Here is a 27,457-nt window from a genome sequence, read left to right on the forward strand (position 1 = left end):
TTAGCTGAGATTGCACCACTGCACTCCAGCCTGGCAACAGAGTGAGACTCGGTCTAAAAAAAAAAAGGAAGAACTTCTGCATCTGTCAGCAGTCACCCCACAACTATTAACAGATAAATGTACACAATAATAACCTACTTTTTAAAAACTCCAATCTTGCAGCTGAATTTTCTTCTTCACACTTAAACCCCTCTTAATGAATTGAGTCTAACTCTCCAAAAACATCATACTAGAGCAGTGTTACTCAAAAGGTCTTCCTTCACTTTGGGAGGCTGAGACGGGCGGATCACGAGGTCAGGAGATCGAGACCATCCTAGCTAACCCAGTGAAACCCCGTCTCTACTAAAAAATACAAAAAAAAAAAAACTAGCCAGGCAAGGTGGCGGGCACCTGTAGTCCCAGCTATTCGGGAGGCTGAGGCAGGAGAATGGCATAAACCCGGGAGGTGGAGCTTGCAGTGAGCTGAGATCTGGCCACTGCACTCCAGCCTGGGCGACAGAGCGAGACTCCGTCTCAAAAAGAAAAAAAAAAGGTCTTCAATGGTCAAGAAGCTTGGAAAATTCTGGGGGAAAATGAGTAAAAACAAGTAAACCCCCATTTCCTTACTGTACACCTTCCCAGGATGTGTGTATACAATGTGAATTGTGACAATCCAAAAAGAAGACAAAGTACTTCCCAAATTTACTTGACTAGGGAACCCTTTCCACATGGAGCATCTTGAGAGACAAGAGTTCCATCATAGAAGACACTTTCCAAAAAGTACCCATCTACAAGTGCTGAGTAGGGCATTACAGAGAAGATGCTGGCGATGCTCACGCTAAAGGATGAAATCCGAACTTCTTAGTCTGACATTAGCATATCCTCAACAATTTGTCCTCAACTATCATGCTAATACTTCCTAAAAGATGCTGAGTTTGAGTCTCAGTTCTGCCATTTACTAGCCACAAAGTCTTGGGCAAAATGCTTGTAAAATGCAGATTATGCCATCAATTATAAAACGAAAATAATATCATCTACCTAGAAAACATCAATTAAGAGTTATGAAAAACAATAAATATCTTAAAGTTCTTTAAAAAAAAACTGTACAACTCTATACAGTTACTAAAAATAATTGAATTGTACTTATAATAGGTGAATTTAATAGCATGTAAATTATATTTCAATACATTTTTTTTGTTTTTGTTTTTTTGAGACAGCTCTGTTGCCCAGGCTGGAGTGCAGTGGCGCAATCTTAACTCACTGCAATCTCTGCCTCCTGGGCTGAAGCAAGAAATCCTCCCACCTCAGCCTCCCGAGTAGCTGGGACCACAGGCGCACACCACTATGCCTGGCCAATAAAACTTTTTATTTAATTAGTAGAGGAAAAGGGGGATTATTCAGTAAATGGACTTAAGACAACTGAGTATCCATCTAGGGAAAAAACTGAATACCTTACACCAATATTTACAAAAGATTAAAGATCATGGCGTAAAGCAATAAAAGTATACATCTACCATAAGATCTTTACAAGAATCATATAATGACTGAACTTTCTCCTCCAGTCACAATGATATACTCATTATATGCTTAAAATCTCCCATACTTTACCATCTAGAGTATAATCAATTTCTAATATACATACTCAAGACTCAGGTATGATGAGAAAGAAAAAATACTTGGGAGTTACACATTGAGCTTGAATCCTACTTGTGCCATTTACATACTATATGAGCATGAGCAAGTAACTGTAAATTTCATTTCTTCACCTGAAAAAAGAGGTTAAATACCATCTCACTCACAGGGTTGCAGTGTGGAATCAAGTGAAAGAATCTATGTAAAGTATCTAGCATCTTTTCCCACAGGTCTTCATAAACATTACTTTTTAATTCCCCCTTCTCTAGAAAGTATTCCCCAATTATTCCAAGTTGTTAAAACCTTTACCTCTTAAGATACTATTTATATCATTCATTTGACAAAAAAAAAAAACTTCCTTTTGACTTTTTATTGCTGTCTTCAACTACAGTATTTAAACCTTTAAGTTTTCACATATTTCTGTACTATCTACTAATCTAAATTATCTGAGCTTTGTTTTGTTTTGAATTTATTTTGTATTTTTTTTTTTGAAGAGACAGGGTCTTATTATGTTGCCCAGGCTGGTCTCGAACTCCTGGCTAAGGAAGTTAAGGGTGCAGTGACCTGTCATCATACCACTGCGCTACAGCCTGCGTGACAGAGCGAGACACTGTGTCAAAAAAAAACTTTCTGGGCTCAAGTGATCCTCCTGTCTTGGCTTCCCACAGTGCTGAGATTACAGGTGTAAGCCACTGTACTCGGCCTTAAATTATCTGTAACTGCACTTTATGTATCTGTAATTATGCACACCTTTCACTTTTTGGTATTCCTTAATCTAACAGCACATTTTTGTTAGGTTATTTTTTTTAAGCTTGGTGGCAAGAAGTTGTTATTTTTGAGAAACAGTCTCCCTCTGTTGCCCAGGCTGGAGTGCAGTGGCATAATCAGCTTACCGCAGCCTCAAACTCCTGAACTCCAGCAATCCTCCCTCCACCGCCCCTCAAATTACTGGGACTACAGCCGTGAGTCACTGAGCCCAGTCTAGCACATTTGTACAAACATTTATTTTCAATGAAATGCTTTGTTTTTTTGAGGTGGAATCTCACTCTGTTACCCAGGCTGGAGTGCAGTGGCGCGATCTCCATCTCCCGGGTTCAAGCGATTCTTGTGAGTAGCTGGGACTACAGGTGTGCGCCACCACGCCCATATAATTTTTTGTATTTTTAGTAGAGATGGGGTTTCGCTATGTTGCCCAGGCTGGTCTCAAACTAGTGAGCTCATGTGATTCACCTGCCTCGGCCTCCCAAAGAGATGGGATTACAGGCATGAGCCATGGCACCCGGCCGATTGCCTCTACTTTTCCAGTGAGGAAACTGAGACCTCAGAGATGCCAGATGACAGTACAGTGTGGGTGCAGGCCCAAGAAACGGGCTCTTCTACCCCCTCAGCAGATACTCACACCATCCTTTTCTTTATTGGATTGTGGAATGAGCATAGACTTTTAACAAATACTAACCATGAGGTCTGTTTCAGCCAGTTGTCAACTACTAATCTTCAACAGTATATTTAAGTCTCAGTTTCTTCCTCTGTAACACTAAAATGGTAGCATCTACTTTCCAAGGTTGTTGTGATAATAATTCTGTATACTGGCATGCTCAGTTGATATTAGGTGCCAAATCCACTTACTTATTTGCAAAAAGTAGCCTGCTTTTTCTGATGAAACACTAACATGCTCTTTGTAATAGAGTATTAGGAAAAACTTTCCATGTATGTTTTTCTCTTTTTAATTTTAAAATAAATGATAAAAAAGGTAAGCTAGAATATTTTACACATCTGTTATAAAACCCACAGAAGCTGTAAGAAAAGACTCAAATCCAAAGCAGGTGGACAAGACATACTGTCTGTTCGAAGAGCTGGAATTCCCTTGAAAGTTCACAAACTAAGAAAAAGTCAAAAAGAACTGTCAGAAAATGGCAATTAATGACTATAAACACTATGCTTCCTGCCCTTATGATAAAGCTTCTGTGGAGAGTCATAAAGAGAACAAGTTCAAATTCTCAATTCCCTACCTAACTCCGAAGCTCTATAAGGCATTTTAGGTTATTATCTCATTTGTTTAACCACACAACTGTTAGAAGTTCAAAGGTCCCCCCAACCCCCACCACATTCCTATGTTGAAGTCTTAATCCCCTGTACCTTGGAATGTGACCTCATTGGAATATAGAGTCACCGCAGATATAATTAAAGATGAGGTCATTAGGGCAGCCCTAATCCAATATGACTGGTGACATTATGGAAAAAGGAAATTTGAACACAGATGCACACAAAGGGAAAACATCAAGTAAAGATGAAAGGAGTGACTGGGAAGATGTTTCTACAAGCCAAGAAATGTCCAAGATTGTCAGCAAACGAAAAGCTAAGGGGAGAGACATGGAATAGATTATCCTCCACAGCCTTCAGAAGAAGGCAATCCAGCCTACACCTTGATCCAGCCTCCAAACCTGAGACAATAAATTTCTGTTGTGTAAGCTCCCCGCCCCCGAAAACATACAACAGAGCCATATAATAAAAGATTAAATATAGGTCAAACTAAAAATACAGGTTAATAAAAATATTTCAGTCAAACATTAAGCTCAGACGTTTTGAAATAGCCAAGATAAAAAAAGAGAAAACAGAAGTTTAAAAATTGCTTGCTTAGTAAAATAACAAATACCAATTTGTTTGAACAAAAACCATTTTTCCTAATACTAAACTCTTTGAAGAAATTATTACAAGGATTTTTCCATAAAGAACATTGAACACCATGACATCTTCAAGACAACTGAAAGATTTCTTGAAACACTTTTTATATTCATTCTCAATAGAAGTACAGAAAAGAATATTATGCCACAACTGAAGTGAGGTAATTCCATAAAGAACTAACGACATAGCTCAAGCACTTAACTTTCCAGCAATCTAAATACATCAATCTCTCCCTCTTAAACTTTCATCCATTTGCTGTGAAACATTCAATTCTAGTTATGATAGATTAGACAGACAGATAAAATAATGCCAAGCATTACTTATTGACAGGTTTATATGCACAATCCCAACAGTTCTTTAAGATATATATATGGTTATTTCTCATTTTAGTGACAGTACCAGAGTTGAGATTTAAAACCTTGTCTTATTTCAAACATTTCAAAAATCACTACACTACATTCATCTCACTCAACCCTAATCTCCTAACTCACATTTCCAACTGCCTATTACTAAAAGTCTCTAAGACATGTGACAAGTACTTTAAAACTAAAAACTTAGTTATCTTTGCCTCCTTTCTCTCCCTTAGCATCCCAGGTAGCTGCTTCACCAAATCTCTCTAAAATGTGCCCCCCTTTAATTCATTTCCACTGCCCTAAACTATGTCCTCAGCGTTACTCCCTTTAACTATAGTAAAGACTGTTCCAAATGATTTCCCCATTTCCATCCTTAGAAGTCAAAGGCCTACTATAGTTATCTTTTTAAAATAAAGAGTAAAGAAAGCCGGGTACGGTGGCTCATGCCTGTAATCCCAGCACTTTGGGAGGGGGCCACGGGTGGATTACCCAAGGTCAGAAGTTTGAGACCAGCCTGGCCAACAAAAATACAGTAATTGGCCAGGCGCGGTGGCATACGCCTGTAATCCCAGCTATTTGGGAGGGAGGCTGAGTGAGGCAGGAGAATCACTTGAACCCAGGAGGCAGAGGTTGCAGTGAGCCGAGATCACACTGCTACACTCCAGCCTGTGCGATACAGCAAAACTCTGTCTCAAAAATAAAACAAATATTAAAAAAAAAAACCTTTTATTTCAGTCTCAGGAGAATACATGCAGGTTTCTTATGTGGGTAAATTACATATGGCGGGGGTTTGGTATACAGATTATTTTGTCACCCTGGTAATATGCACAGTACCCAATGGGTACTTTTCCCTTCCTCACCCTCCTCCTACTCTCCCTGCTCAAGAAGGCTCCAGTATTGGCCGGGCACGGTGGCTCACACCTATAATCCCAGCACCTTGGGAGGCTGAGGCAGGAGGATTACCTGAGGTCAGGAGTTCAAGACCAGCCTGACCAACATGGTGAAACCCCATCTCTGCGAAAAATACAAAATTATCCAGGTGTGATGGTGCATGCCTGTAATCCCAGCTACTAAGAAGACTGAGGCAGGAGAATCGCTCGAACCGGGGAGGCAGAGGTTGCAGTGAGACGAGATTGTGCCATTGCACTCTAGCCTGGGCAACAACAGCGAAACTCCATCTCAAAAAAAAAAAGAGAAGGCTCCGGTGTCTATTGTTCCCTTCTTTGTGTCTATGTATACTCAATGTTTAGTTCCCACTTATAAGTGAGAACATGTGGTATTTGGTTTTCTGCTCCTGCGTTAGTTCATCTAGGATAATGGCCTCCAGCTCCAACCATGTTGCTGCAAAGGACATTATCTTGTTCATTTTTATGGCTGTGCAGTAGTCCATGGTGTATATGCCCCAAATTTTCTTTATCTGGTCTACCATTGATGGCCATCTAGGTCACTTCCATGTCTTTGCTATTGTGAAGAGTGCTGCAATGAACATATTCATGCATATGTCTTTATGACAGAACAACGTATATTCCTTTGGGTATATACCCAAAATGAAATTGCTGGGTCAAATGGTAATTCTAAGTTCTTTGAGAAATCAGGAAACTGTTTTCCCCACCAGTAGTGTATACATGTTCCCTATTCTCTGCAACCTCACCTGTATCTGTTATTTTTTTAATAATAGTTATTCTGACTGGTATGAGATGGTACCTCAATGTGGTTTTCATTTACAATTCTCCATTTCTCTAATGATTAGTGACGCTGAGCATTTTTTTCTTTTTCTTTTTTTTTTTTTTTTTTTTTGAGATGGACTCTCGCTCTGTCACCCAGGCTGCAGTGCAGTGGCGTGATCTCCACTTACTACAAGGTCTGCCTCCTAGGTTCACGCCATTCTCCTGCCTCAGCCTCCTGAGTAGCTGGGACTACAGGCGACCACCACCACACCTGGCTAATTTTTTGTGTATTCAGTAGAGATGGGTTTTCACCGTGTTAGTCAGGATGGTCTTGATCTCCTGACCTTGTGATCCACCCTCCTCAGCCTCCCAAAGTGCTGGAATTACAGGCGTGAGCCACCACGACCAGCCAACGTTCAGCATTTTTTCATATGCTCATTGGCTGAGTGTATGTCTTCTTCTGAAAAGCGTCTATTCATGTCCTTTGCCCAGTTTTTAATGGAGTTATTTTTGCTTGTTAATTTGTTTAAGTTCCTTACAGATTCTAGGTATCAGACCTTTGTCAGATGCACCGTTTACAAATATTTTATCCTATTTTGCGGGTTGTCTGTTTACTCTGTTGATAGTTTCTTTTGCTGTGCAGAAGCTCTTTAGTTTAACTGGGTCTCATCTGTCAATTTTTTGTTGTTGTCGCAATTGCTTTTGGCATCTTCATGAAATCTTTGCCAGGGCCTATGTCCAGAATGGTATTTCCTAGGTTTTCTTCAAGGGTTTTTATAGTTTTTGGTTTTACATTTAAGTCTTTAATCCACCATGAGTTAATTTTTTTGTATATGATGTAACAAAGGTATCCAGTTTCAGTCTTCTATATATGGCTAGCCAATTATCTCAGCACCATTTTCTGAACAGGAAGTCCTTTCCCCATTGCTCATTTTCGTCAACTCCGTGGAAGATCAGATGGTTGTAGGTGTGAGGCTTTATTTCTGGGCTCTCTATTCTGTTCCATTGGTCTATGTCACTGTTTCTGTACCAGTACCATGCTGTTTTGATTACTACAGCCTTGAAGTATAGTTTGAAATCAGGTAATGCGATGCTTTGCTCTTTTTGCGTAGGATTGCTTTCGCTATTCAGGCTGTTTTTTGGTTCCATATGAATTTCAGAACAGTCTTTTCTAATTCTGTGAAGAGTGTCATTGGCAGGTTGATAGGAATAGCATCGAATGTTTACGTTGTTTTGGGCAGTATGGCCATTTTAACAATATTGATTCTTCCTATCCATGAGCATGGAATGTTTTTCCATCTGTTTGTGTCATCTCTGATTTCTTTTAGCAGTGTTTTCTAATTCTCACTGTAGAGCTCTTTCACCTCCCTGGTTAGCTGTATTCCTAGGTATTTTATTTTTCACAGTTATTGTGAATAGGATTGCATTCTTGATTTGGCACTCAGCTTGGAAGCTGTTGGTGTATAGATATGCTACGGATTTTTATACATCGATTTTGTATCCTGAAACTTTGCTGAAGTTGTTTGTCAGACTTAGGTGCTTCTGGGCAGAGGCTATGAGGTTTTCTAGGTATAAAATCATATCATATACAGAGGTAGTCTGAATTCCTCTCTTCTTACTTGGATGCCTTTTTTTTTTTTTTTTTTTTGGAGACAGAGTCTCGCTTAGTCGCCCAGGCTGGAGTGCAGTGGCACGATCTCGGCTCACTGCAAGCTCCGCCTCCCGGGTTCACGCCATTCTCCTGCCTCAGCCTCCCGAGTAGCTGGGACTACAGGCGCCCGCCGCCTCGCCCAGCTAATTTTTTGCATTTTTAGTAGAGACGGGGTTTCACAGTGTTAGCCAGGATGGACTTGGATGCCTTTTATTTCTTTCTCTTCCCTGACTGCTCTTGCTAGGACTTCTAGCACTATGTTGAATAGCAGTGTTGAGAGTAGGCATCCTTGTCTTGTTCCAGTTCTCAAGCTTTTGCCCATTCAGTATGATGCTGGCTGTGGGTTTGTCATACATGGCTCTCGTTATTTTGAAGTGTGTTCCTTCAATGCCTAGTTTGTTGAGGGTTTTTAACATGAAAGGATGTTGAATTTTATTGAAAACCTTTTCTATATATATTGAGATGATAATATGGTTGTTTTTAGCTCTGTTTATGTGACAGGTAACATTTATTGATTTGTGTATGCCCAACCAGTCTTGCAACTCAGGGGTAAAGCCTACTTGATCATGGTGAATTAACCCTTTTTTTTTTGACAGGGTCTCACTCTGTTGCCCAGGTTGGAGTACCACGGCCCAATCTCAGCTCACTGCAACCTCTGCCTCCCGGGCCCAAGCCATCCCTCCACCTCAGCCTCCCAAGTAGCTGGAACTACAGGCGTGTGCCACCACACCCAGCTAATTTTTTAAATTTTTTGGTAGACATAGGGACTCACCAGGTTACACAGGCTAGTCTTGAACTCCTGGCCTCAAGCAATCTACCTGCCTTGGCTACCAACATGCTGAGACTACAGGCCTAAGCTACTGCTCCTGGCCTGGTGGATTAGTTTTCTGTTATGCTGCTGGATTCAGTTTGCTAGTATTTTGTTGAAGATTGTTGCATCTATGTTCATCAAGGATATTGGCCTGAAGTTTTTGTTTTGTTGAGTCTCTGCCAAGTTTTGGTATCAGAATGACGCTGGTCATTGAACAAGATAGGGAGGAATTCCCTCCTCTTCTATTTTTTTGAATAGTTTCAGTAGGAATTGTATCAGCTCTTTATATTAATACATATACTATACTAGTAAGTGATTTTGAATCCATTTGGTCCCGGGCTTTTTCTGGTTGGTAGGTTTTTGGTTGCTGATTCAATTTCAGAATTCGTTATTGCTCTGTTCAGGGTCTCAATTCCTCTCTGGTTCAATCTTAGGAGGTATGTTTCTAGGAACGTATCCATTTCTTGTAGGTTTTCTACCCTACATGCATACAGGTGTTCTAAATAGTCTCTGAGGGTTTTCTGTATTTCTGTGGGGTAGGTGGTAATGTCCCCTTTGTCATTTCTGTGTTTATTTGGATCTTCTTTTCTCTGTATTAGTCTAGTTAGCAGTCTAGCAATCTTATTTATTCTATTAAATAACCACTTCTATTTTCACTCATCTTTTGTATGGTTTCCTGCATCTCAATTTTATTCAGTTCAGCTCTGATTTTGGTTATTTTTTGTCTTCTGCCAGCTTTGGGGGGTGGTAAAACACGGATCTTATCATATCACTTACTAGTATAACCTAGAAGGGCCTTCACAATGTGGCCACAGTTTATTATCTGGTACCACTCTCCATAACTGGTCTATTCTCTCACCACATCAGATGACTACAAAACTATGAATAGTGCATCCTCTCAAAACCTGTGTCTTCTCTCATCTGCCTAGAATGCCCTTTTCTACCAGGTATGTATGCCTCAAACATCTTTTGAAAAATACTTCAAATACCACCCACCTCTCAAGATATCGCTGAATAGAGTTTGTTATACATTTTATGTATATGTGTGTGTGTATATATATGAGATGTGTATATATATCATACTATGTCATAATTTATAATGTCAAACTCCTTTATTAATCTATGCACTCACAAATGACCAGGGCCACGTCTGATACATCTTTGCTTTTTATTTATTTTTTTTTTTTTTGAGATGGAGTCTCACTCTGTTGCCCAGGCTGGAGTGCAGTGGCGCCATCTCAGCTCACTGCAGCCTCCACCTCCCAGGTTCATGCAAATCTCCTTCCTCAGCCTCCCTAGTAGCTGAGACTACAGACACATGCTACTACGCCTGGCTAATTTTTTTGTATTTTTGGTAGAGACGGGGTTTCACTATGTTGGCCAGGCTGGTCTCAAACTCCTGACCTCAAGTCCCCCGAAGTGCTGGGATTACAGGTGTGAGCCACTGAGCCTGGTCTGATACACCTTTGTATTCCCCAATATCTATACGACATCTAGCACAAAAATGTTCAACATATGTTTAATAATTAAATTACGTTCTCTAGTCAGTGCCCAGAGAACACATATACTATGTCACTTAGTGAACAGTGAGTTACCTGCAGAGATATCAGACCTCCAGGGAGGAAAGTTAACATTGTTTTAAAAACTGCAAAGTCAAGCCAGGTGTGGTGGCTCACACCTGTAATCCTAGCACTATGGGAGGCTAAAGTGGGTGGATCACCTGATGTCAGGAGTTCAAGACCAGCCTGGCTAACATGGCGAAACTCTGTCTCTATTAAAAATACAAAAAATTAGCTGAGCGTGGCGGCGGGCACCTGTAATCCCAGTTACTTGGGAGGCTGAGGCGGGAGACTCGCTTGAACCCTAGAGGCAGAGGTTGCAGCAAGCCAAAATCGCGCCATTGTACTCCAGCCTGGGCGACAAGAGCGAAATTCTGTCTCTAAATAAATAAATAAATAAATAATACAAACTGCTAAGTCTATCTGGCAAACTGGCTCTTAAAGAAGTTGTCATACTTGTCAACACTAAGATAGCCACAGCAATGCCTATAGTAAGGGAAAAAAAAAATCCTGAAACAGAAATTTTAGATGAATCAAGTAGCTTAAAGACAAGTACCCAGCTGAGATCCAACTGTTTCACTGGAGTGTATACAGTACACTGTTTTGACCTGAACATGTTTATGATATACATTATTACTTAGCCTTTTCAATCAGAAAAGAACTGCAGTGCAGTAAGACTCTGGTAAAAACAGCTGATTCTGGGGAGGACTGCAATACTACAGGCATTCCAAGATGAACTTGCTACAAACTTGAACAACAACAACTAAATAAATTGGGCTCTCGGGTGAAGCTATTTAGTATCATCAATCTGAATGCTCACTGAAAAATAAAAAGCAGTTTTAGTTTGACATCTATGCCAAGATAATTACTATTTTCTACACAATCAAAAGCTGCCAATAAAGCAATAAATGGCCTAAAAAGTTTTCCGTTATTGTTTTCTCAGTAATGTGGCTAGGAATAACAGAAAGAAAATTTTATTTCTAAAACCAGCTTACTTGTCATATAAAGCATCAGTTTAAGATCATCCAAATCCATGGATGAGCTCAGAAGGCTAATGCTGAATTTTGGAGAAACTAGCAAACCACAGGCATTTCCAATTATTTTGCTAAATCTTGTAGTATCCTAGCTTCTGGAGGGTTGGGTTTGGGTTCATCTTTTGTATGTGTGTATGTTAGTTATCTTTACTGATTCTTTTTCTGATTATAAAAGACTTGAGGAAAAAAGATTCAGAAATGTAGAAATCAAAGTTTCCCATCATGCCACCACAGAAATACTAACATTAGCAACTCAGTGCTGTCTCTAGATCTTTTCTTCTTACATATCTTTTTTAGATCTTTTCTTCTTACATATCTTTTTAAAGTGTATTACGGCCAGGCACGGCAGCTCACACCTGTAATTCCAGCACTTTGGGAGGCCAAGGTGGGAGGATAACAAGGTCAAGAGATCGAGACCATCCTGGCCAACATGGTGAAACCCCGTCTCTACTTAAAAAATACAAAAATTAGCCAGGCATGGGGGTGGTGCCTGTAATTTACCCAGCTACTCGGGAGGCTGAGGCAGGGCAATCGCTTGAACCCAGGATGCAGAGGCTGCAGTGAGCTGAGATCACGTCATTGCACTCCAGCCTGGCAACAGAGCGAGATTCCATCACAAAAAAAAAAAAAAGGGGGGGGGGGGCGTATTACACATACTGTTTTATAACTTCTTCTTCCTATTTAGTAATATAGTTTAAGCATCTTGTCTGTATATAAAATTCTTGCTTGTTTTTCCTGCTGTATGATATCCTGCTATATGGGTAACACCCTTATTAATGGGAATTTCACGATTTTCAATTTTTCACTACCTCAGATCAGCTGCCGTGAATAACTCTGTACATATATCCTGTGTTTCCATAGAACGAGTCTAACAATTGTGCCAAAGGATGTGGACGTCTTAAATTTTAATGAATACTGACCGCTAAAAGTGTCACACCAGAGTGTCTTTCCCCGCAGGTACCAACACAAACACTAGGTATCAGCAATCTTTGTGCTCTTACCAACTTGAAAGGTAAAAGATACATAAATAAGTGAATGACAGTTTTAATTTTCTTTTATTCACTTGTTAGGAACTTTTATATACCTACTGGCCATTTGTATTTCTTCCGTAAACTGCCAGAGTTTTCCGAAGGGCTATTTTTCTTTTTTTTTTTTTTTTTGAGACGGAGTCTCGCTCTGTCGCCCAGGCTGGAGTGCAGTGGCCGGATCTCAGCTCACTGCAAGCTCCGCCTCCCGGGTTTACGCCATTCTCCCGCCTCAGCCTCCCGAGTAGCTGGGACTACAAGCGCCTGCCACCTCGCCCGGCTAGTTTTTTGTATTTTTTAGTAGAGACAGGGTTTCACCACGTTAGCCAGGATGGTCTCGATCTCCTGACCTCGTGATCCACCTGTCTCGGCCTCCCAAAGTGCTGGGATTACAGGCTTGAGCCACCGCGCGGGCCGGGCTGTCATTTTTTTAAACAGGACATTTATCTTTAGCTCCATGCTAACCAACCATATAAGGGTAGCTAATTAGAATAATCTAGCCAAGACTGAATGTTCATCTCACAAAAGGACTCAATTTAAAAAAAAAAAAAAAAAGACATATAGTTTTTTGGTTCTTGTTTTTTTGTTTTTGATGCAGTTTCGCTCTTGTTGACCAAGCTGGAGTGCAATGGCGCCATCTCGGCTCACTGCAACCTCCACCTCCTGGGTTCAAGCGATTCTCTTGCCTCAGCCTCCTGAGTAGCTGGGATTACAGGCGCCCACCATCACGCCCAGCTAATTTTTGTGTTTTTAGTAAAGACAGGGTTTCACCAGGTTGGCCAGGTTGGTCTCAAACTCCTGACCTAAGGCGATCCACCCCCCTCACCCTTCCAAAGTACTGGGATTACAGGCATGAGCCACAGTGCCCAGCCTCTGACTTCAATTTCTTAAGGTCATACAGCAAGGGATAGAGAGAGGATTTTTAAGTGTTTGCTTATTAAAACCAGTCTTTTTTTAAGTGCTAGTTTTAACCTGTCAAATGAAAACAGTATCTATCTCATGAAATAGTTATTAAATGTGATGGGATAGTGTATGCAAATATACATATGGCATGACTGGCACATACGTAGAACCCGAATGTTACTTACCTATTCTTTCTTTCTCCTGGGAAAAAGAAAATAGCCTACTGATTTATCAATAGATTTGTGTTTCCCAAATCCTTACAGAAGCTATATTCCTTGGCAAATTCATACCGTTCCATGACTTTAAATGCCATGTATACACTGAAGACTTGAAGTTTATTATCTCCAGTCCTAATCTCTCTCGAGAACTCCAGGCTCCTATCTACCTACCTCCTCAAAATCTCCACTTGAATGGCTAATATATCTCTCAAAGTAACATATTCAAAACCAAACTCCTGATCTGCTCTCCCATATTTGCTCTGTCTGCAGCCTTCCTCATCTCAGCTGGCATCAAGTCTATCCATAACCTTCCACTCTTGAAACCAAACCTTAACTCCTCTTTCCAATGCCCTACATTCAATGTGAAATTATACTGGTTCTACCTGGAAAACATATCTAAAATCTGACTAGTTCTTGCCACGTTCAGTGCGGTAACCTGCCTAAACCACCATCATCTCTTATTGGATTATTGCAAATAATCTCCTAAATTCTCTCCTACCCTCTTACCACAGAACTTTTTTTTTTTTTTGAGATGGTGTCTGGCTCTGTCACCCAGGCTGGAGTGCAGTGGCATAATTTCGGCTCACTGCAAGCTCCGCCTCCCAGGTTCATGCCATTCTCCTGCCTCAGCCTCCCGAGTAGCTGGGACTACAGGTGCACGCCACCACGCCCGGCTAAAATTTTTTGTATTTTTAGTAGAGACGGGGTTTCACTATGTTAGCCAGGATGGTCTCGATCTCCTCACCTCGTGATCTGCCCGCCTCAGCCTCCCAAAGTGCTGGGATTACAGACGTGAGCCACTGCGCCCAGCCCACAGAACTCTTTTAAAACCTTAGCTCCTATCACTCCTTTTGACACAAAATAAAAGCAAAAATCCTAATTCTTCCCTGTTCCTCGCTCCACACCAACATGTTAGCCTTCTATCCCTCTGCCTGAGATACTCTTTCTCCTGATGACTGGCTTGGCTGTCATTCTCCAGTCTACACTCAAGTTTCAACCACAATGAGGTTTACCTTGATATCCCTATTTCATTCTATAACAACCCTATTCCTACACTCCCATTGCCTCTTACTCTATTACTTACCTTTTGTTTTTAGTAGGACTTGTCATCTTTTATCATACTATACAATTACTGCAGTTATATTTATAAATACAGTTTGCCTTACCCATTAAAATGTAAGGTCCACAAAGGAAGGGATTTTTCTTTAATCTATTTTGTTCACTAAGATATCCTAAAAACCTAAAACACTACCTAACAGAGTAAACACTCAATAAATGTTCTTTAGCCAATTAAATGAATTAATCTCCATTTATTATTAGCCCAAATTACACTAAGCTGAATGTTTGTCATAATCTAAGTTTTTCAAAGATATTACCTACATACATTAAATCTTTTTTTTTTTTTTTTTTTTTGTGAGACGCTGTCTCGCTCTGTCACCCAGGCTGGAGTGCAGTGGCATGATTTCGGCTCACTGCAAACTCCGCCTCCCAGGTTCACATCATTCTCCTGCCTCAGCCTCCCAAGTAGCTGCGACTACAGGTGCCCGCCACCACGCCCAGCTAATTTTTTGTATTTTTAGTAGAGACAGGGTTTCCCCCTGTTAGCCAGGATGGTCTTGATCTCCTGACCTCGTGATCTGCCCACCTCGGGCTCCCAAAGTGCTGGGATTACAGGCATGAGTCACAGCGCCCAGCCCACATTAAATCTTTTTATAATATATATCATATCTGAGGACCTTGCTAAAAATTTTCTTTAAATGCTGCCTTACTAATTTTCCAAAGTTTTGGGAGTAGGCAGAAGATTCCCTGTCCCATCATGTATCAACGGGGCTCTTCCTCAGAGATAGCTGACATACTGCCCCAGCATCTATGAACCATAAAAACTGACATGGAATTTTAAAGGCCTCTTTCCATTTTGTCCTTCTTCACCGTGATCTCATCTCTCAATCAAGTATACCATCAAATTCAGGAACATCAGTATTACAGCAGAGTAAACTTAGAAATAGAGGAGTAAATTAAGAAAGTTAAAATAAAGATATATAAAGTCCTTTCCAGCTTTTTCCAACTATATAATTGCTCTATCTGATACTTCTAAAAGCAGCGTAAGGTATCTATATAAAGAATGTAGGCTTGGCACGGTGGCTTATGCCTGTAATCCCAGCACAACACTTTGGCAGACTGAGGTGAAAGGTTCACTTGAGGCCAGGAGTTCAAGACCAGTCTGGGCAACATAGCAAGACCCTGTCTCTACAGAAAATTTTTAAAAATTAGCCAGGTGTGGTTGCGTGTCCCTGTAGACTTAACTACTAAGGAGGCTGAGGCAAGAGGATAACTTGAGCCCAGGAGTTCAAGGGTGCGTGCAGTAAGCTACAAGCGTGCCACTGCACTATAGCCTGGGTGACAGAGCAAGACCTCTAAAAAACAAAGCAAAACAAACAAAACATGAATGTAGATCGACTAGTAAATAATCAGTAACAACATAATTTTATTACATACACAAATGAAACTTTCCAGGGACTACTAGGCTACTTACAAATATCAACTTATGGTATCAAACATGTGATTTATATAACTATCTCTAGGTTATGTTAGCCATTGAGGAGAAAAATTTTACTGGGGCAGATACGAATGAATATTTCAAGTATCTTATTTTCAACCAATGGTATATAAATACAGTGGTTTTTTTTTTTTTTTTTTTTTTTGGAGACAGGGTCTTGCTGGAGGGCAGTGGCGTGATCACAGCTCACTGCATCCTCTGTCTCCCAGGTCTCCTGGGTTCGAGCAATCCTCTCACATCAGCCTCCTGAATAGCTGAGACTACAGGTGCACCACCAAGCATCGCTAATTTTTTTTTATTTTTAGTAGAAACAGAGTCTCACTACATTGCCCAGGCTGGTCTCGAACTTCTGAGCTCAAGCAATCTTCCTGTCTCAGCCTTCCAAATTACTGGGATTACAGGTATGAGTCACACAGTGACTTGTTTAATGTATCAAGTGTGAACCAGATTACTGAAGACTCTATATGCTCCTTAAGTATATATCACATATTTGCGTAAATGTATATGTAAATAAATATACATAATACATTAAAACATAACTTTGTGCCAACATTTGTAATAGCAAGACTATAAACAGCTGAAATATACATTATAAAGAATCTAATAATATAAACATATAATGGAATATTTACACAGCCATGAGAAAGAATAAGGTAGATTTCTATGTGTGAATGTGGAACAAACTACAAGATAAGCCATTAGGTAAGAAAATTCAAAGTGCATAAGGCTTCCATGTGTGCACTCATGCACATGTGTATATATGTGTGTTAATGTGTTAGATGTAGAGAAATATAAACATATGACTAATAGTACAGGCAAAGAATATTTGTCAGTGGCTACCCCAAATAAGCTAGAAAGAGTGACTGTCTTTGGGAGGCAGGGATCAGGTAACTGGGAGGGAAGGAGGCTGTTTTTCACTGTGTACCCTTTTGTGCTATTTAAATGTTTAACTTGTGCATGTATTACATTTCTAATTCCAAAAACAAGAAACTGTTCTTATTTTTCTGACACTGGCATTTTTTTAATATTAAAAATGTATAACCAGGCATGGTGGTACATGCCTGTAGTCCCAGCTACTCAGTGGACTGAGGCAAGAGAATTGCTAGGGCCCAGGAGTTCAAGGCTGCAGTGAGCTATGATTGTACCACAGCACTCCAGCCTGGGCAAATGAGCACGACCCCATCTCTAAACACACACACACACTATAATTTAAAACTGCTTTAGGCAGGGTGTGGTGGTTCACGTCTTTAATTCCAACATTCTCAGAGGCCGAGACAAGAGGATCACTTGAGCCCAGGAGTTAGAGAAGAGCCTGGGAAACACAGGGAGACCTCATCTCTACAGAAAATTTTAAAATGAGCTGGGCATAGTGGCTCATGCCTATAGTCTCAGCTACTTGGGAGGCTGAGGTAGAATTGCTTGAGCCCAGCAGGTTGAGACTGCTAAGAGCTGTGATCACACCACTGCACTCCAGCATGGGAAACAGAACAAGACTTTGTTTCAAAAAGAAAAGAAAAAAAAAATCAAACAGCTTTAGAAAAAACAGGAACAGTATCTTTATTTTTTTTACAGAAAAAGCAAGAGAGATAATGCCAAAAGAGACATCAGAAAAGACAAAGCTTTTTTCAGGGAAGAGGGCTATTACCTACATGCCAACTGACTCAGCCAGGATTAGTGAGATCAGCACACTCTTACTTACACAGACAATTCCAAACTGACTATGATGGTTTGACTTTATGATTATGTGAAAAATGATATGAATTCAGTAGAAACCATATTTCAAATTTTGAGGTTTAACGTTTTCCCAGGTTAGTGATCCGTGGTATCATACTCTGTCACAAAGTTGCACTATGGCTGCAGGCTACAGCTCCCAGTGAATCACTCAATTAGGAGGGTAAACAACTGATACAGTATACTGTGCTGTCAGGTAATTTGCCCAACTGTAGCTAGTGTAAGTATTCTGAGCATATTTAAGGTAGGCTAGGCTAAGCTATGATGTTCCACGGGTTAGGTGAATTAAATGCATTTTCAACTTAACAATAGCTTCTACTTAACAAGGGTTTTATTGGTATGTAACTATTTTAAGTCGAAAGTACTGTTATGTCAAAAATGCATTTAATGCCTGAATAAACTCATCCTACAGTCAAAAACTGGAAGTCAAATCACTATAAATCTAGATGTTCCTTGACTTATGGATGGGGCTACATTCTGACAAATGAATTACAAATTCAAAATGGAGACCATCTGCAAAGAAATGTATTTTCACACAGACCAAATGACTAGCCAAAGGCTAGTTTTATTTTGTAAGACACCACAATAAAATCAAAATTTCGGTCCAGTACTAAGTCCTGAAATGAGACATAAACATATAATGATTTGTTAGTAACAATGTTTTAGTCAATAACAGACCAAATGTATGACAGTAATCACATAAAAATGTAACACTGTATTTTTACTGTACCTTTTCTATTTTTTTCTTTTTTCTTTTTTTTTTCTTGAGACAGAGTCCTGCTTTGTCACCAGGCTGGAGTGCAGTGGCACGATCTCGGGTTGCTCCAACCCTGCAACCTCCGCCTCCTGGGATCAAGCAATTCTTCCTGCCTCAGCCTCCCGAGTAGTTGGGACTATAGGCGTGCGCCACCACGTCCAGCTAATTTTTTGTATTTTTAGTAGAGACAGGCTTTCTCTCCACGTTGGCCAGATGGTCTCTATCTCTTGACCTCGTGATCCGCCTGCCTCGGCCTCCCAAAATATTGGGATTACAGGTGTGAGCCACCGCGCCTGGCCTGTTTAAATGTTTTAATACACAAATACCTTTGTATTACCGCTGCCTAAAGTATTCAGTACAGTAACAGGCTGTACGAGTTTGTGGCCTAGAAGCAACAGGTTATATACCATATCACCTAGCATGCAGTAGGCTATACCACCTATGTTTGGGTGCTCACATACCTAGATAATATAGCCAGGAGAGAGCCCTCACCAGGAACCCAACTCCTCATCTGGGACTTCCAACCTCTGAAAGTCTGAGAAAACACATTTCTGTTGTTTAAACCAGCTAGCCACTCAAGTTCCTGGATCTATGTGGGGAGGAGTGGGGGGAAGTTAACCACCCAGCCTATGATATTTTATTTTGGCAACCCAAGCTAACACGAGAGAGACAGAGAGAGAGAGAGAGAGACAGAGAGAGACAGAGGGGAGAGGGGGGAGAGAGAGAGAGAGAGAGAGAGAGAGAGAGAGAAATATATATAGGTAAATATATATTTTAATATATATACTAGATCTATGTCTACACCATACAATGTGTAGAAAAGATCTAAACACACAGACTATTAACAACGATTAATCCTGGGCAATAAGGAGACTGATTTATTTTGACTTTATACAATTCTATTCCAATGTAAATTTTTACCAAAAAAGTGTACCTTTCATCATTTAAAAACTCAGGGCCAGGCACGGTGGCTCACATCTGCAATCCCAGCACTTTGGGAGGCTGAGGTAGGTGGATCACTTGAAGTTAGGGGTTCGAGACCAGCCTGGCCAACATGACGAAACCCTCATCTCTACTAAAAATATAAAATTAGCTGGGCGTGGTGGCGCAAGCCTGTAATCCCAGCTACTCAGGAGGCCGAGACATGAGTATTGAGAATCACTTGAACCTGGGACGTGGAGGCTGCAGTGTGCCAAAATTGTGCCAATGCACTCCAGCCCGGGTGACAGAGCGAGAGACTCCATCTCAAAAAAAAAAAAAAAAAACTTACCAAAACCAAATATTACCTTATAGATATTTACAGCCTCACTAGAATATAAACTCCGTTAGAGCTGAATTATGTTTTTTGTTGTTGTTGTTCCTATCACCTAAATCAGAGCCTACCACCTTGGAAGCAGAATATTAGATGAGTGAAATGAATATATAGTCTTTGTGATATACTTAGTGTATTATTCCAATAAAAATGTTTAAACCTAGGCCAGCTATCCTAACGGCAAATTACCAGTACTCACTTTTCTGTCACTTAGTATAGGTTTGTGGGATGTAAAGGCTAGTCTTGGCTTAAACAAAAACAGCTTTGCCACACACCACACGTTATATACTCCAAAGTTACCATTCGAACTTCAAGTTATCCATGGCACTGCCCTCCTCCATTTGGACAATCACAATCCAACAATCTGTAGCTACTTTACTGGTCTTCAATGTATGCCCTCAAAAATTTGGAGAAGAAAGGAAATATAGAGGTTAACGTATACTGATATTTAATAATAGCAACAACTAAGACTGAAACCTCAATATGTGTATGCAATGCCACGCAATTCTCATAACATTCCCATTTTCAAGATGAGAAAAACTGAGGCTTAAAAGTTAAAACTTCGCTCAGTCACAAAGCTAGTCAAAGAGCCAGGATTCTGTCTGAAACATGTCTTATTCACTAGTAACCACATTAGTAGAACTGAAAAGTGTATTTTGGTAAATTAAAACTAGTGGGTTTCAAATAATGTACATAAAATATAAATATTGGCATAATAAATATTTTACCTGCTAAAAACTGTGCACTTTGAAGATTAAAGCCACTCTGAAAATCTAGCCAGTTGAAAATATTAGAATTACATCATTAAATGTCAAGAATCGATAATGCAGTTGAATACAAATCAAATCACTCTTAAGCCTTAGAAAAATCCCAAGACTAACAGAAACACAAAATGTTAAGTAAGCTAGGCATGGTGTGGCACACCTGTAGTACTTGCTACTTAGGAGACTGAGATGCTAGGATCACTTGAGCCCAGGAGTTGCAGTCCAACCTAGACAACATAGCAAGAACCCCCAACCCCTGGCCGGGTGCGGTGGCTCAAGCCTGTAATCCCAGCACTTTGGGAGGCTGAGACGGGTGGATCACGAGGTCAGGAGATCGAGACCATCCTGGTGAACACAGTGAAACCCTGTCTCTACTAAAACTACAAAAAAAAAAAAAAAAACTAGCCGGGCGAGGTGGCGGGCGCCTGTAGTCCCAGCTACTCGGGAGGCTGAGGCAGGAGAATGGCGTAAACTCGGGAGGGAGAGCTGCAGTGAGCTGAGATCCGGCCACTGCACTCCAGCCTGGGCGACAGAGCGAGACTCCATCTCAAAAAAAAAAAAAAAAAAAGAACCCCCAACGCCCTCATCAAAAAAAATTAAGAAAAAAAACAAAAAAAAAACTAAACTAAATTACGGTTTCCTTTAAGGTTGAAACATCATTGCAACTAAGCGTATTAAGAAAAAGCCTTTGTGCTTCAGTTTTCCAATGGCTGCAAAATAAAAATAAAGTTTTCTCATGCACCCACCTCCAAGGTTTTCACACTATCTGAAACACCAACAAAACAAAAACAATTCTGCAAATGTGAAGTGCTAAAGTTAGGGTCAAAACCTCAAATGCCTAGATATAAAAGTCATCCAGTTAGGGTATGAGTCAAAATGGAGAGAATTATGCTCTATCAACAACCCTAATTCCAACACAGGTAAGAGATGTCCTTAAAGGGAAACCAGAAATTTGTACTTCTATATTAAATCTTTTGCTTCTTTTGTTGTCAAATAATTCAATCAAAACCTACAAACACGGAAATTAAGAACACTAAATTATGGTGTATATGGTGGCTCACAGGGTGGGCACATCGCTTTGAGCCCAGAAGTTTGAGACCGGCCTGGGCAACATGGGGAAACCTCATCTCTACCAAAAATACAAAATAATTAGAGGGGCTTGATAGCCAGTGCCTGTGGTCCCCGTCTCAAAAAAAAAAAAAAAAAAAGTGCCGTCTATTTTAATTGCCTCATATACTTAGGCAATTAACAAATGAAGGCCAGATGTGGTAGCTCACACCTATAATCCCAGTGCTTTGAGAAGTCAAGGCAGGAGATTGCTAGAGCCCAGGAGTTCAAAACCAGCCTGGACAACACAGCAAGACATCATCTCTTTAAAATAAAATAAACAAACAGATCAATACTCTCAAAACACACTGCATAAGAACACAGTAAAAGGTAGAAAGTAGTCTAAACAGTGAACAATAGGCCGGGCGCGGTGGCTCACGCGTGTAATCCCAGCACTTTGGGAGGCCGAGGCAGGGGAATCACCTGAGGTCAGGAGTTCAAGACTGGCCTGGCCAAGATGGAGAAACCCCATCTCTAATAAAAATACAAAATTAGCCGGGCGTAGTGGTGCATGCATGCCTGTAAACCCAGCTACTCAGGAGGCTGAAGTAGGAGAATCGCTTGAACCCGGGAGGTAGAGGTTGCGGTGAGCCGAGATCCTGCCATTGCACTCCAGTCTGGGCAACAAGAGTGAAACTGTCTCAAGAAAAAAGCGAACAGTAAGTGTAAAAACTCAAAGAAGCCATACAATTACCAACACAACCTTTTTTCCTGATTCCTGAGCAACATTATTTCCCATTCCTTGGTATCTCTCAGTAATACCTAGGATGTGATTCCTTATGAAGAAATCGCCATCCATAAGGAATTACTGAGAGATACCAAGACACCTATCACAGAAAAGAGGAGCCTTAGGCTTCAGCCAGTCAAGCTAAAGCAAACACCACAGAATCCAAATACATAAATCAACTATTTAATCAGACAACTTTTACTAACCAGTGACAAAGTATTAATTTTAAAATACCTTTTCAGCATTAACTGCCTGTCCTCTCAAGTTCCTATATCTCAATTATTTTCCTAAGGTGTCCCACCTTTGAGCCACTGCTAATATTTTTTCCTCCACCTTAAGGGTACTTACCTTCCCCTCCCATCTTCATCTGCTTACATCCAGTCCTCTTTCTTGTCTCAACTCTACTACCTATTGTGTGTTAATTAGAAAATCCTCCGCCAGCCTGGTGAGTGTAATCCCAGCACTTTGGGAGGCCTAGGCAGGTGGATCACCTGAGGTCGGCAGTTTGAGACCAGCCTGACCAACTTGGAGAAAACCTGTTCTCTACTAAAAATACAAAATTAGCCAGGCGTGCTGGCGCATGCCTGTAATTCCGGCTACTAGGGAGGCTGAGGCAGGAGAATCTCTTGAACCCGGAAGGCGGAGGTTGCGGTGAGCCAAGATCACTAGATTGCACTCCACCCTCGGAAACAAGAGCAAAACTCCGTCTCAAAAAAAAAAAAAAGAAAAGAAAAATCCTAGAAAGATCGTCAGAGCTGTCTGTCACGAATAAGATTAACAGATAGATAAAACTTTAAAAGATGTTTTTAAAAAGAAAATCCTACAAAGATCACTTACGAAGTCTAACACCAGCATTTAAAAAGTGCGTCTTTCTGGCCAGCACAGTGGCTCACACCTGTAATCCCAGCATTTTGGGAGGCTGAGGCAGGAGGATAACCTGAGGTCAGGAGTTTGAGACCTACCTGGCCAACATGGCGAAACCCTCCCCCCCCCCCCCAAAAAAAAATACAAAAATAAGCCGGTCGTGGTGGCGCATGCCTGTAATCCCAGCTACTTGGGAGGGTGAAGCAGGAGAATTGCTTGAACCTGGGAAGTGGAGGTTGCTGTGAGCTGAGATCGCACCACTGCACTTCAGCCTGGGCGACAGAGCAAGCCTCCATCTAAACAAAAAAAAAAAAAAAAAAAAAGTGCCTCTTTCTGTCAGTAAGAAAACTATTGTTCAGTGTCATAGGTTACTAATCAAACATTACTATTTAGTCACAACTCACACATCCAGCAAGTTTACCCTGAAAATGCAAAGATGATGCTCAAAAGTGATAAAATTCCACCCATAAGTAACCATTTGTTTTACAAAACATCTGAATTTACAAAATAATTTTCTTAGCATTATCAGCCTCAGCAAATATATCTTCATTAAAGTCAAGCCCATCACAACAAATGAAACACTTTTATAAAAGAAAGAGAAAGAAGAGAGAAAGGAGAAAAGGAAAAAAAAGAACTTGGCCCAGCATGGTGCCTCACTCCTGTAATCCCAGCACTTCGGGAGGCCCAGGCAGGAAGATCGCTTGAGCCCAGGAGTTCCCGACCAGCTTAGGCAACCTAAGAAGACCCCGTCTCAAAAGAAAAAGCAAGAAAGAGCAAGAAAGCAAAACCCCGGGGAAGATATTAAATAATCTTCATAGAGCAATTAAACGCTAAAACTTCCTATCAGATTCATTAACAGTGTTTAAGAAAAAGACAAAATGTTCTCATGTACAAATTGAACTGCCTATCGGATTATTTTAAGATGTAAAAGTTCTCCAGTAATTTCCAGGAAAGTAGGACTCCTATTTGGTTTAGAAACGCTCAATATACTAACAAAACAGGAACATCAGGCACCGGCTCTATTCTTAAAGGCAACATTTTCTAATAGATTACACTCACATTTGTGGTAATTGTAAACTCCACTAACAACTAACAAGCTGCAAATCAATAGATAACAACACACTCTGGGAGGCTGAGGAGGGCAGATCACTTGAGGCCAGCAGTTTGAGACTAGCCTGGCCAACACAGCGAGACCACTATCTCAACTAAAACTACTAAAAATTAACTGGGCGTGGCAGCGCGCGCCGGTAGTCCCAGCTACTCCGTAGGCAGAAGCAACTGAATCGCTTGAACTCGGGAAGCGGAGGTTGCAGTGAACTGAGATCGCGCAACTGCACTCTAGCCTGAGCGACAAGGCGAGACTGTCTCCAAAAAAAAAAGCAACAACAACAAATGAAAAAGAAACATAAACAGCCTTAAGATGTCCCCACCCAAGAGCTCAATTGCACATAAACGGAGGCTGCACATGACATGCATTCAAGACACAATGCTAGGAGTTTGCTTGATACAAAGCTATAAAAGACAGGATCCCAGCTGATACCACCCAGCAAACTTATTCTAGCTTTCAGGGAAACTCAGATGAAATGCGTCTTTGTGAAGTCCCTACTCTAAACTCTCGATTAAACCTGAGCACACTTTGAATGCGACAGTCCGCTCCCTCTTAATCCTTAGACAGCATTTCCTGCCTGGAAAACCTTTCTCCTGCAAGCTTTCTACAAACTTTTTCCGTTCTTTCAACCTACTCCACGAAGCCTTAAGTCCGCCCCTCACCTCCCGCCCCCTACCCACACACACACACACCCCTCCCCACTAGGGAACCTCAACACTCTGCAGACGCCACTCCACAAGGGCACGCAAAACACATGTGCCTGCAAACCCAGCCCCTTTCCACACCTCCCGGAAACGACACCCCCTTTCTCACACTCCGCACGCCACAGCCCATCCCCCTTCCTCCCCGCCCCCACTCACATCACCCCAGTCCTCCCACCCACGTTCCCGGGAACCCAACCTCCCCTCGCTCCCCGGCCTGCCGAAGGCAGTGGGGAGGGGAAGCAGGAAGAAGGAAGCAGGGCTCAGGCCCGGCCTAGGCCTCTCAGACCGCCTTGGGAGGTGAGGGAGGGAGCCCGCGGGCCGGGCTCAGCTCCCGTCGGCAGCAGGGCCTCATCGGGACTCAGGCCTGCCCTCCGCTGCCGCGGCGCGGCCCGCCCCGCCTGGACCACACTCACTTGCCAACCGCGGTCCATCGAGTCCCCCGCTGCTGCCTCCTCCGCCGGCTGCGGCTCCTGTCCCCGGGTCCCCCAGGTCCGGCTTCTTGGGCCCGGGGGGCGGCCCAGCTCCCCCGCCCGGGACGGCTCCGGGCGGAAAGCCGGCCACGGGTGCACCAGCCAGAGCCAGGGGGACGCTGTTGCTATGGAGGCCGAGGCCCGGGGCAGCCCCGGCGGCTGGGTCCTCATGCAGGAACTGACACTCCTCCCCGTAGAAGCAAGTCTTATCCTTAGCGTAGTAGCGGCAGTACTTTAGCTTCACTCCTACCGCCGCCCCGCCGGGGACACCCCCGACCCCCGGCGGGGCCACCACCGCCACCGCCGCCGCCAGCGAGGAGGAGGAAGGGGAGGCGGCGGCCGAGGGGGGCGGGAGGCCGCCGCCACTGTTCATGGCAACGCCGCAGCCTCGTCTTCCGCCGCCGCCCGAGGAGCCGCCGCTGCCGCCGCCGCCGCCACCATAGACGGGGGAGGAAAGGAAGACGCTGCCGGTGCCGGATAAAAGCCTGGGCGGGTGGGTCTGTCCCGCTGCGGGAGCCGGAGCCGCCCGGGGAGAGGGGGGAGGGGAGAGGGGAGGGAGGAGGGGGTAGAAGGAGGGAGGGTAGGGGGAGAGTTGGGATTCTCTCTCACTCACTCTCTCGTTCTCTTTTCTTAAAGGGGCCGCGCGGGACGACGGGGTGGGCGCGCGGGCCCAGACGGGGACTTCGAGGGCGCGGGCAGGGGAAGAGGGAGCGGCAGCGGCAAGCGGGTGGGGAGGGCGGAGGGGCCGGTTTATTTTTAAATTCTGCCTCCACTCGCTCTCTCGCGCTCTGGTTCCTCCGAGTTGTTTATTCCATTTTCCTCTTCCTGAGACGGCCGTCGCCGCTGCGCGTGCGCGCCGAGACGCGAGGGCTTGTGGGTAGCGGGAGCGCGAGGGGAAGCCTGGCAGGCGTCGGCCCCCGGGGGCATCCGCGAGCTGGCGGCGGTTGGACCGGCGGCCCTCGATGGCGTTCCGGACGCGGAGCGGGCGCCGAAGTTCTCACGAGACCTGATACCTTCCTTATTCGTATATTATCTTACTTAAAAAGCCAGATGTCATTTTTTTTCATTGGAAAGAGAAAATTGACAACGTAAACGGTCGTTTGGAGGGGCCACCTGGGGACGCGGCCGAGCCCTGGCTCTACCTGAAGAATATTTTCTGTTTGCCACACTTCCTCTCCCCGTTTCCTTTCGTCGCCCCCTCTCCTCTTGTCCCTTCCCCTCGAAGGTAATGAGAACTACTGGACCGATCACGCTAACCTCTTGGCCCTTTGTCAAAATATAGAGCCAAAAAGGTTGGTTTAGACAGACCCCCTGCTCAGTGCAGCACCTGTTATTCTCTGTATTTATATTACCAAGGGCCTTCGGTAAATTATGAAAAATAGGATGCCACCTGCGACGACACTGCTCAGGCAGCACCGGAAGACTTTCATAAATATACTAGGTTGCTTTTCTCCAATCAGCCTAACCTTGATTTGAAATTCATTTTTAAAAGATAGTTTTAACCTCAGCGATCTCTGATGTTTGCGCTAATTCCCTTTAAAAGGCTTTCAGAAATTTTAAAGAATTACTATGAAGGGAAAAGTAACATTCTAGTTTTTCTCTGTAAAAGAGGTTCACAAACGGCAGATCGCTGTTATGAAAAGGAGAGGTGGAAGTATTTAAGGAATTGTGGCAAACAGACAACAGAAGAATGGATGTAAGCAAAAGTACCACACTGAAAAAATGGGGAAAGGTGGAGTCTAGATCACAAACTGGTAAGCTTGGTGATATTCTGTAGCCAAATTCGAAGATAATAACATTGTATTATGGCTTTCTGTTTAAAAGCAGTTTCGCTTATTTGAT

At 42.4% G+C, this 27,457-nt stretch overlaps 1 protein-coding gene across 3 annotated transcripts in view; it reads right to left on the bottom strand.

The window, feature by feature from the left end:
• Positions 1 to 26,181, bottom strand: part of LOC105490196 (poly(A) specific ribonuclease subunit PAN3) — a 161,074-nt gene extending 134,893 nt beyond the window's left edge. For all 3 annotated transcript variants that reach the window (XM_011755596.3, XM_011755598.3, XM_011755597.3), the window contains exon 1: positions 25,559 to 26,181. In XM_011755596.3, coding sequence (XP_011753898.1) covers positions 25,559 to 25,988 — 430 coding nt within the window. In that variant the 5' untranslated portion in view covers positions 25,989 to 26,181. The remainder of the gene's footprint in view (positions 1 to 25,558) is intronic.
• Between the last annotated feature and the right edge of the window lie 1,276 nt (positions 26,182 to 27,457).

This window comes from Macaca nemestrina, chromosome 16 (assembly GCF_043159975.1).
Source record: "Macaca nemestrina isolate mMacNem1 chromosome 16, mMacNem.hap1, whole genome shotgun sequence".
NCBI classification, from domain to species: Eukaryota; Metazoa; Chordata; class Mammalia; order Primates; family Cercopithecidae; genus Macaca; species Macaca nemestrina.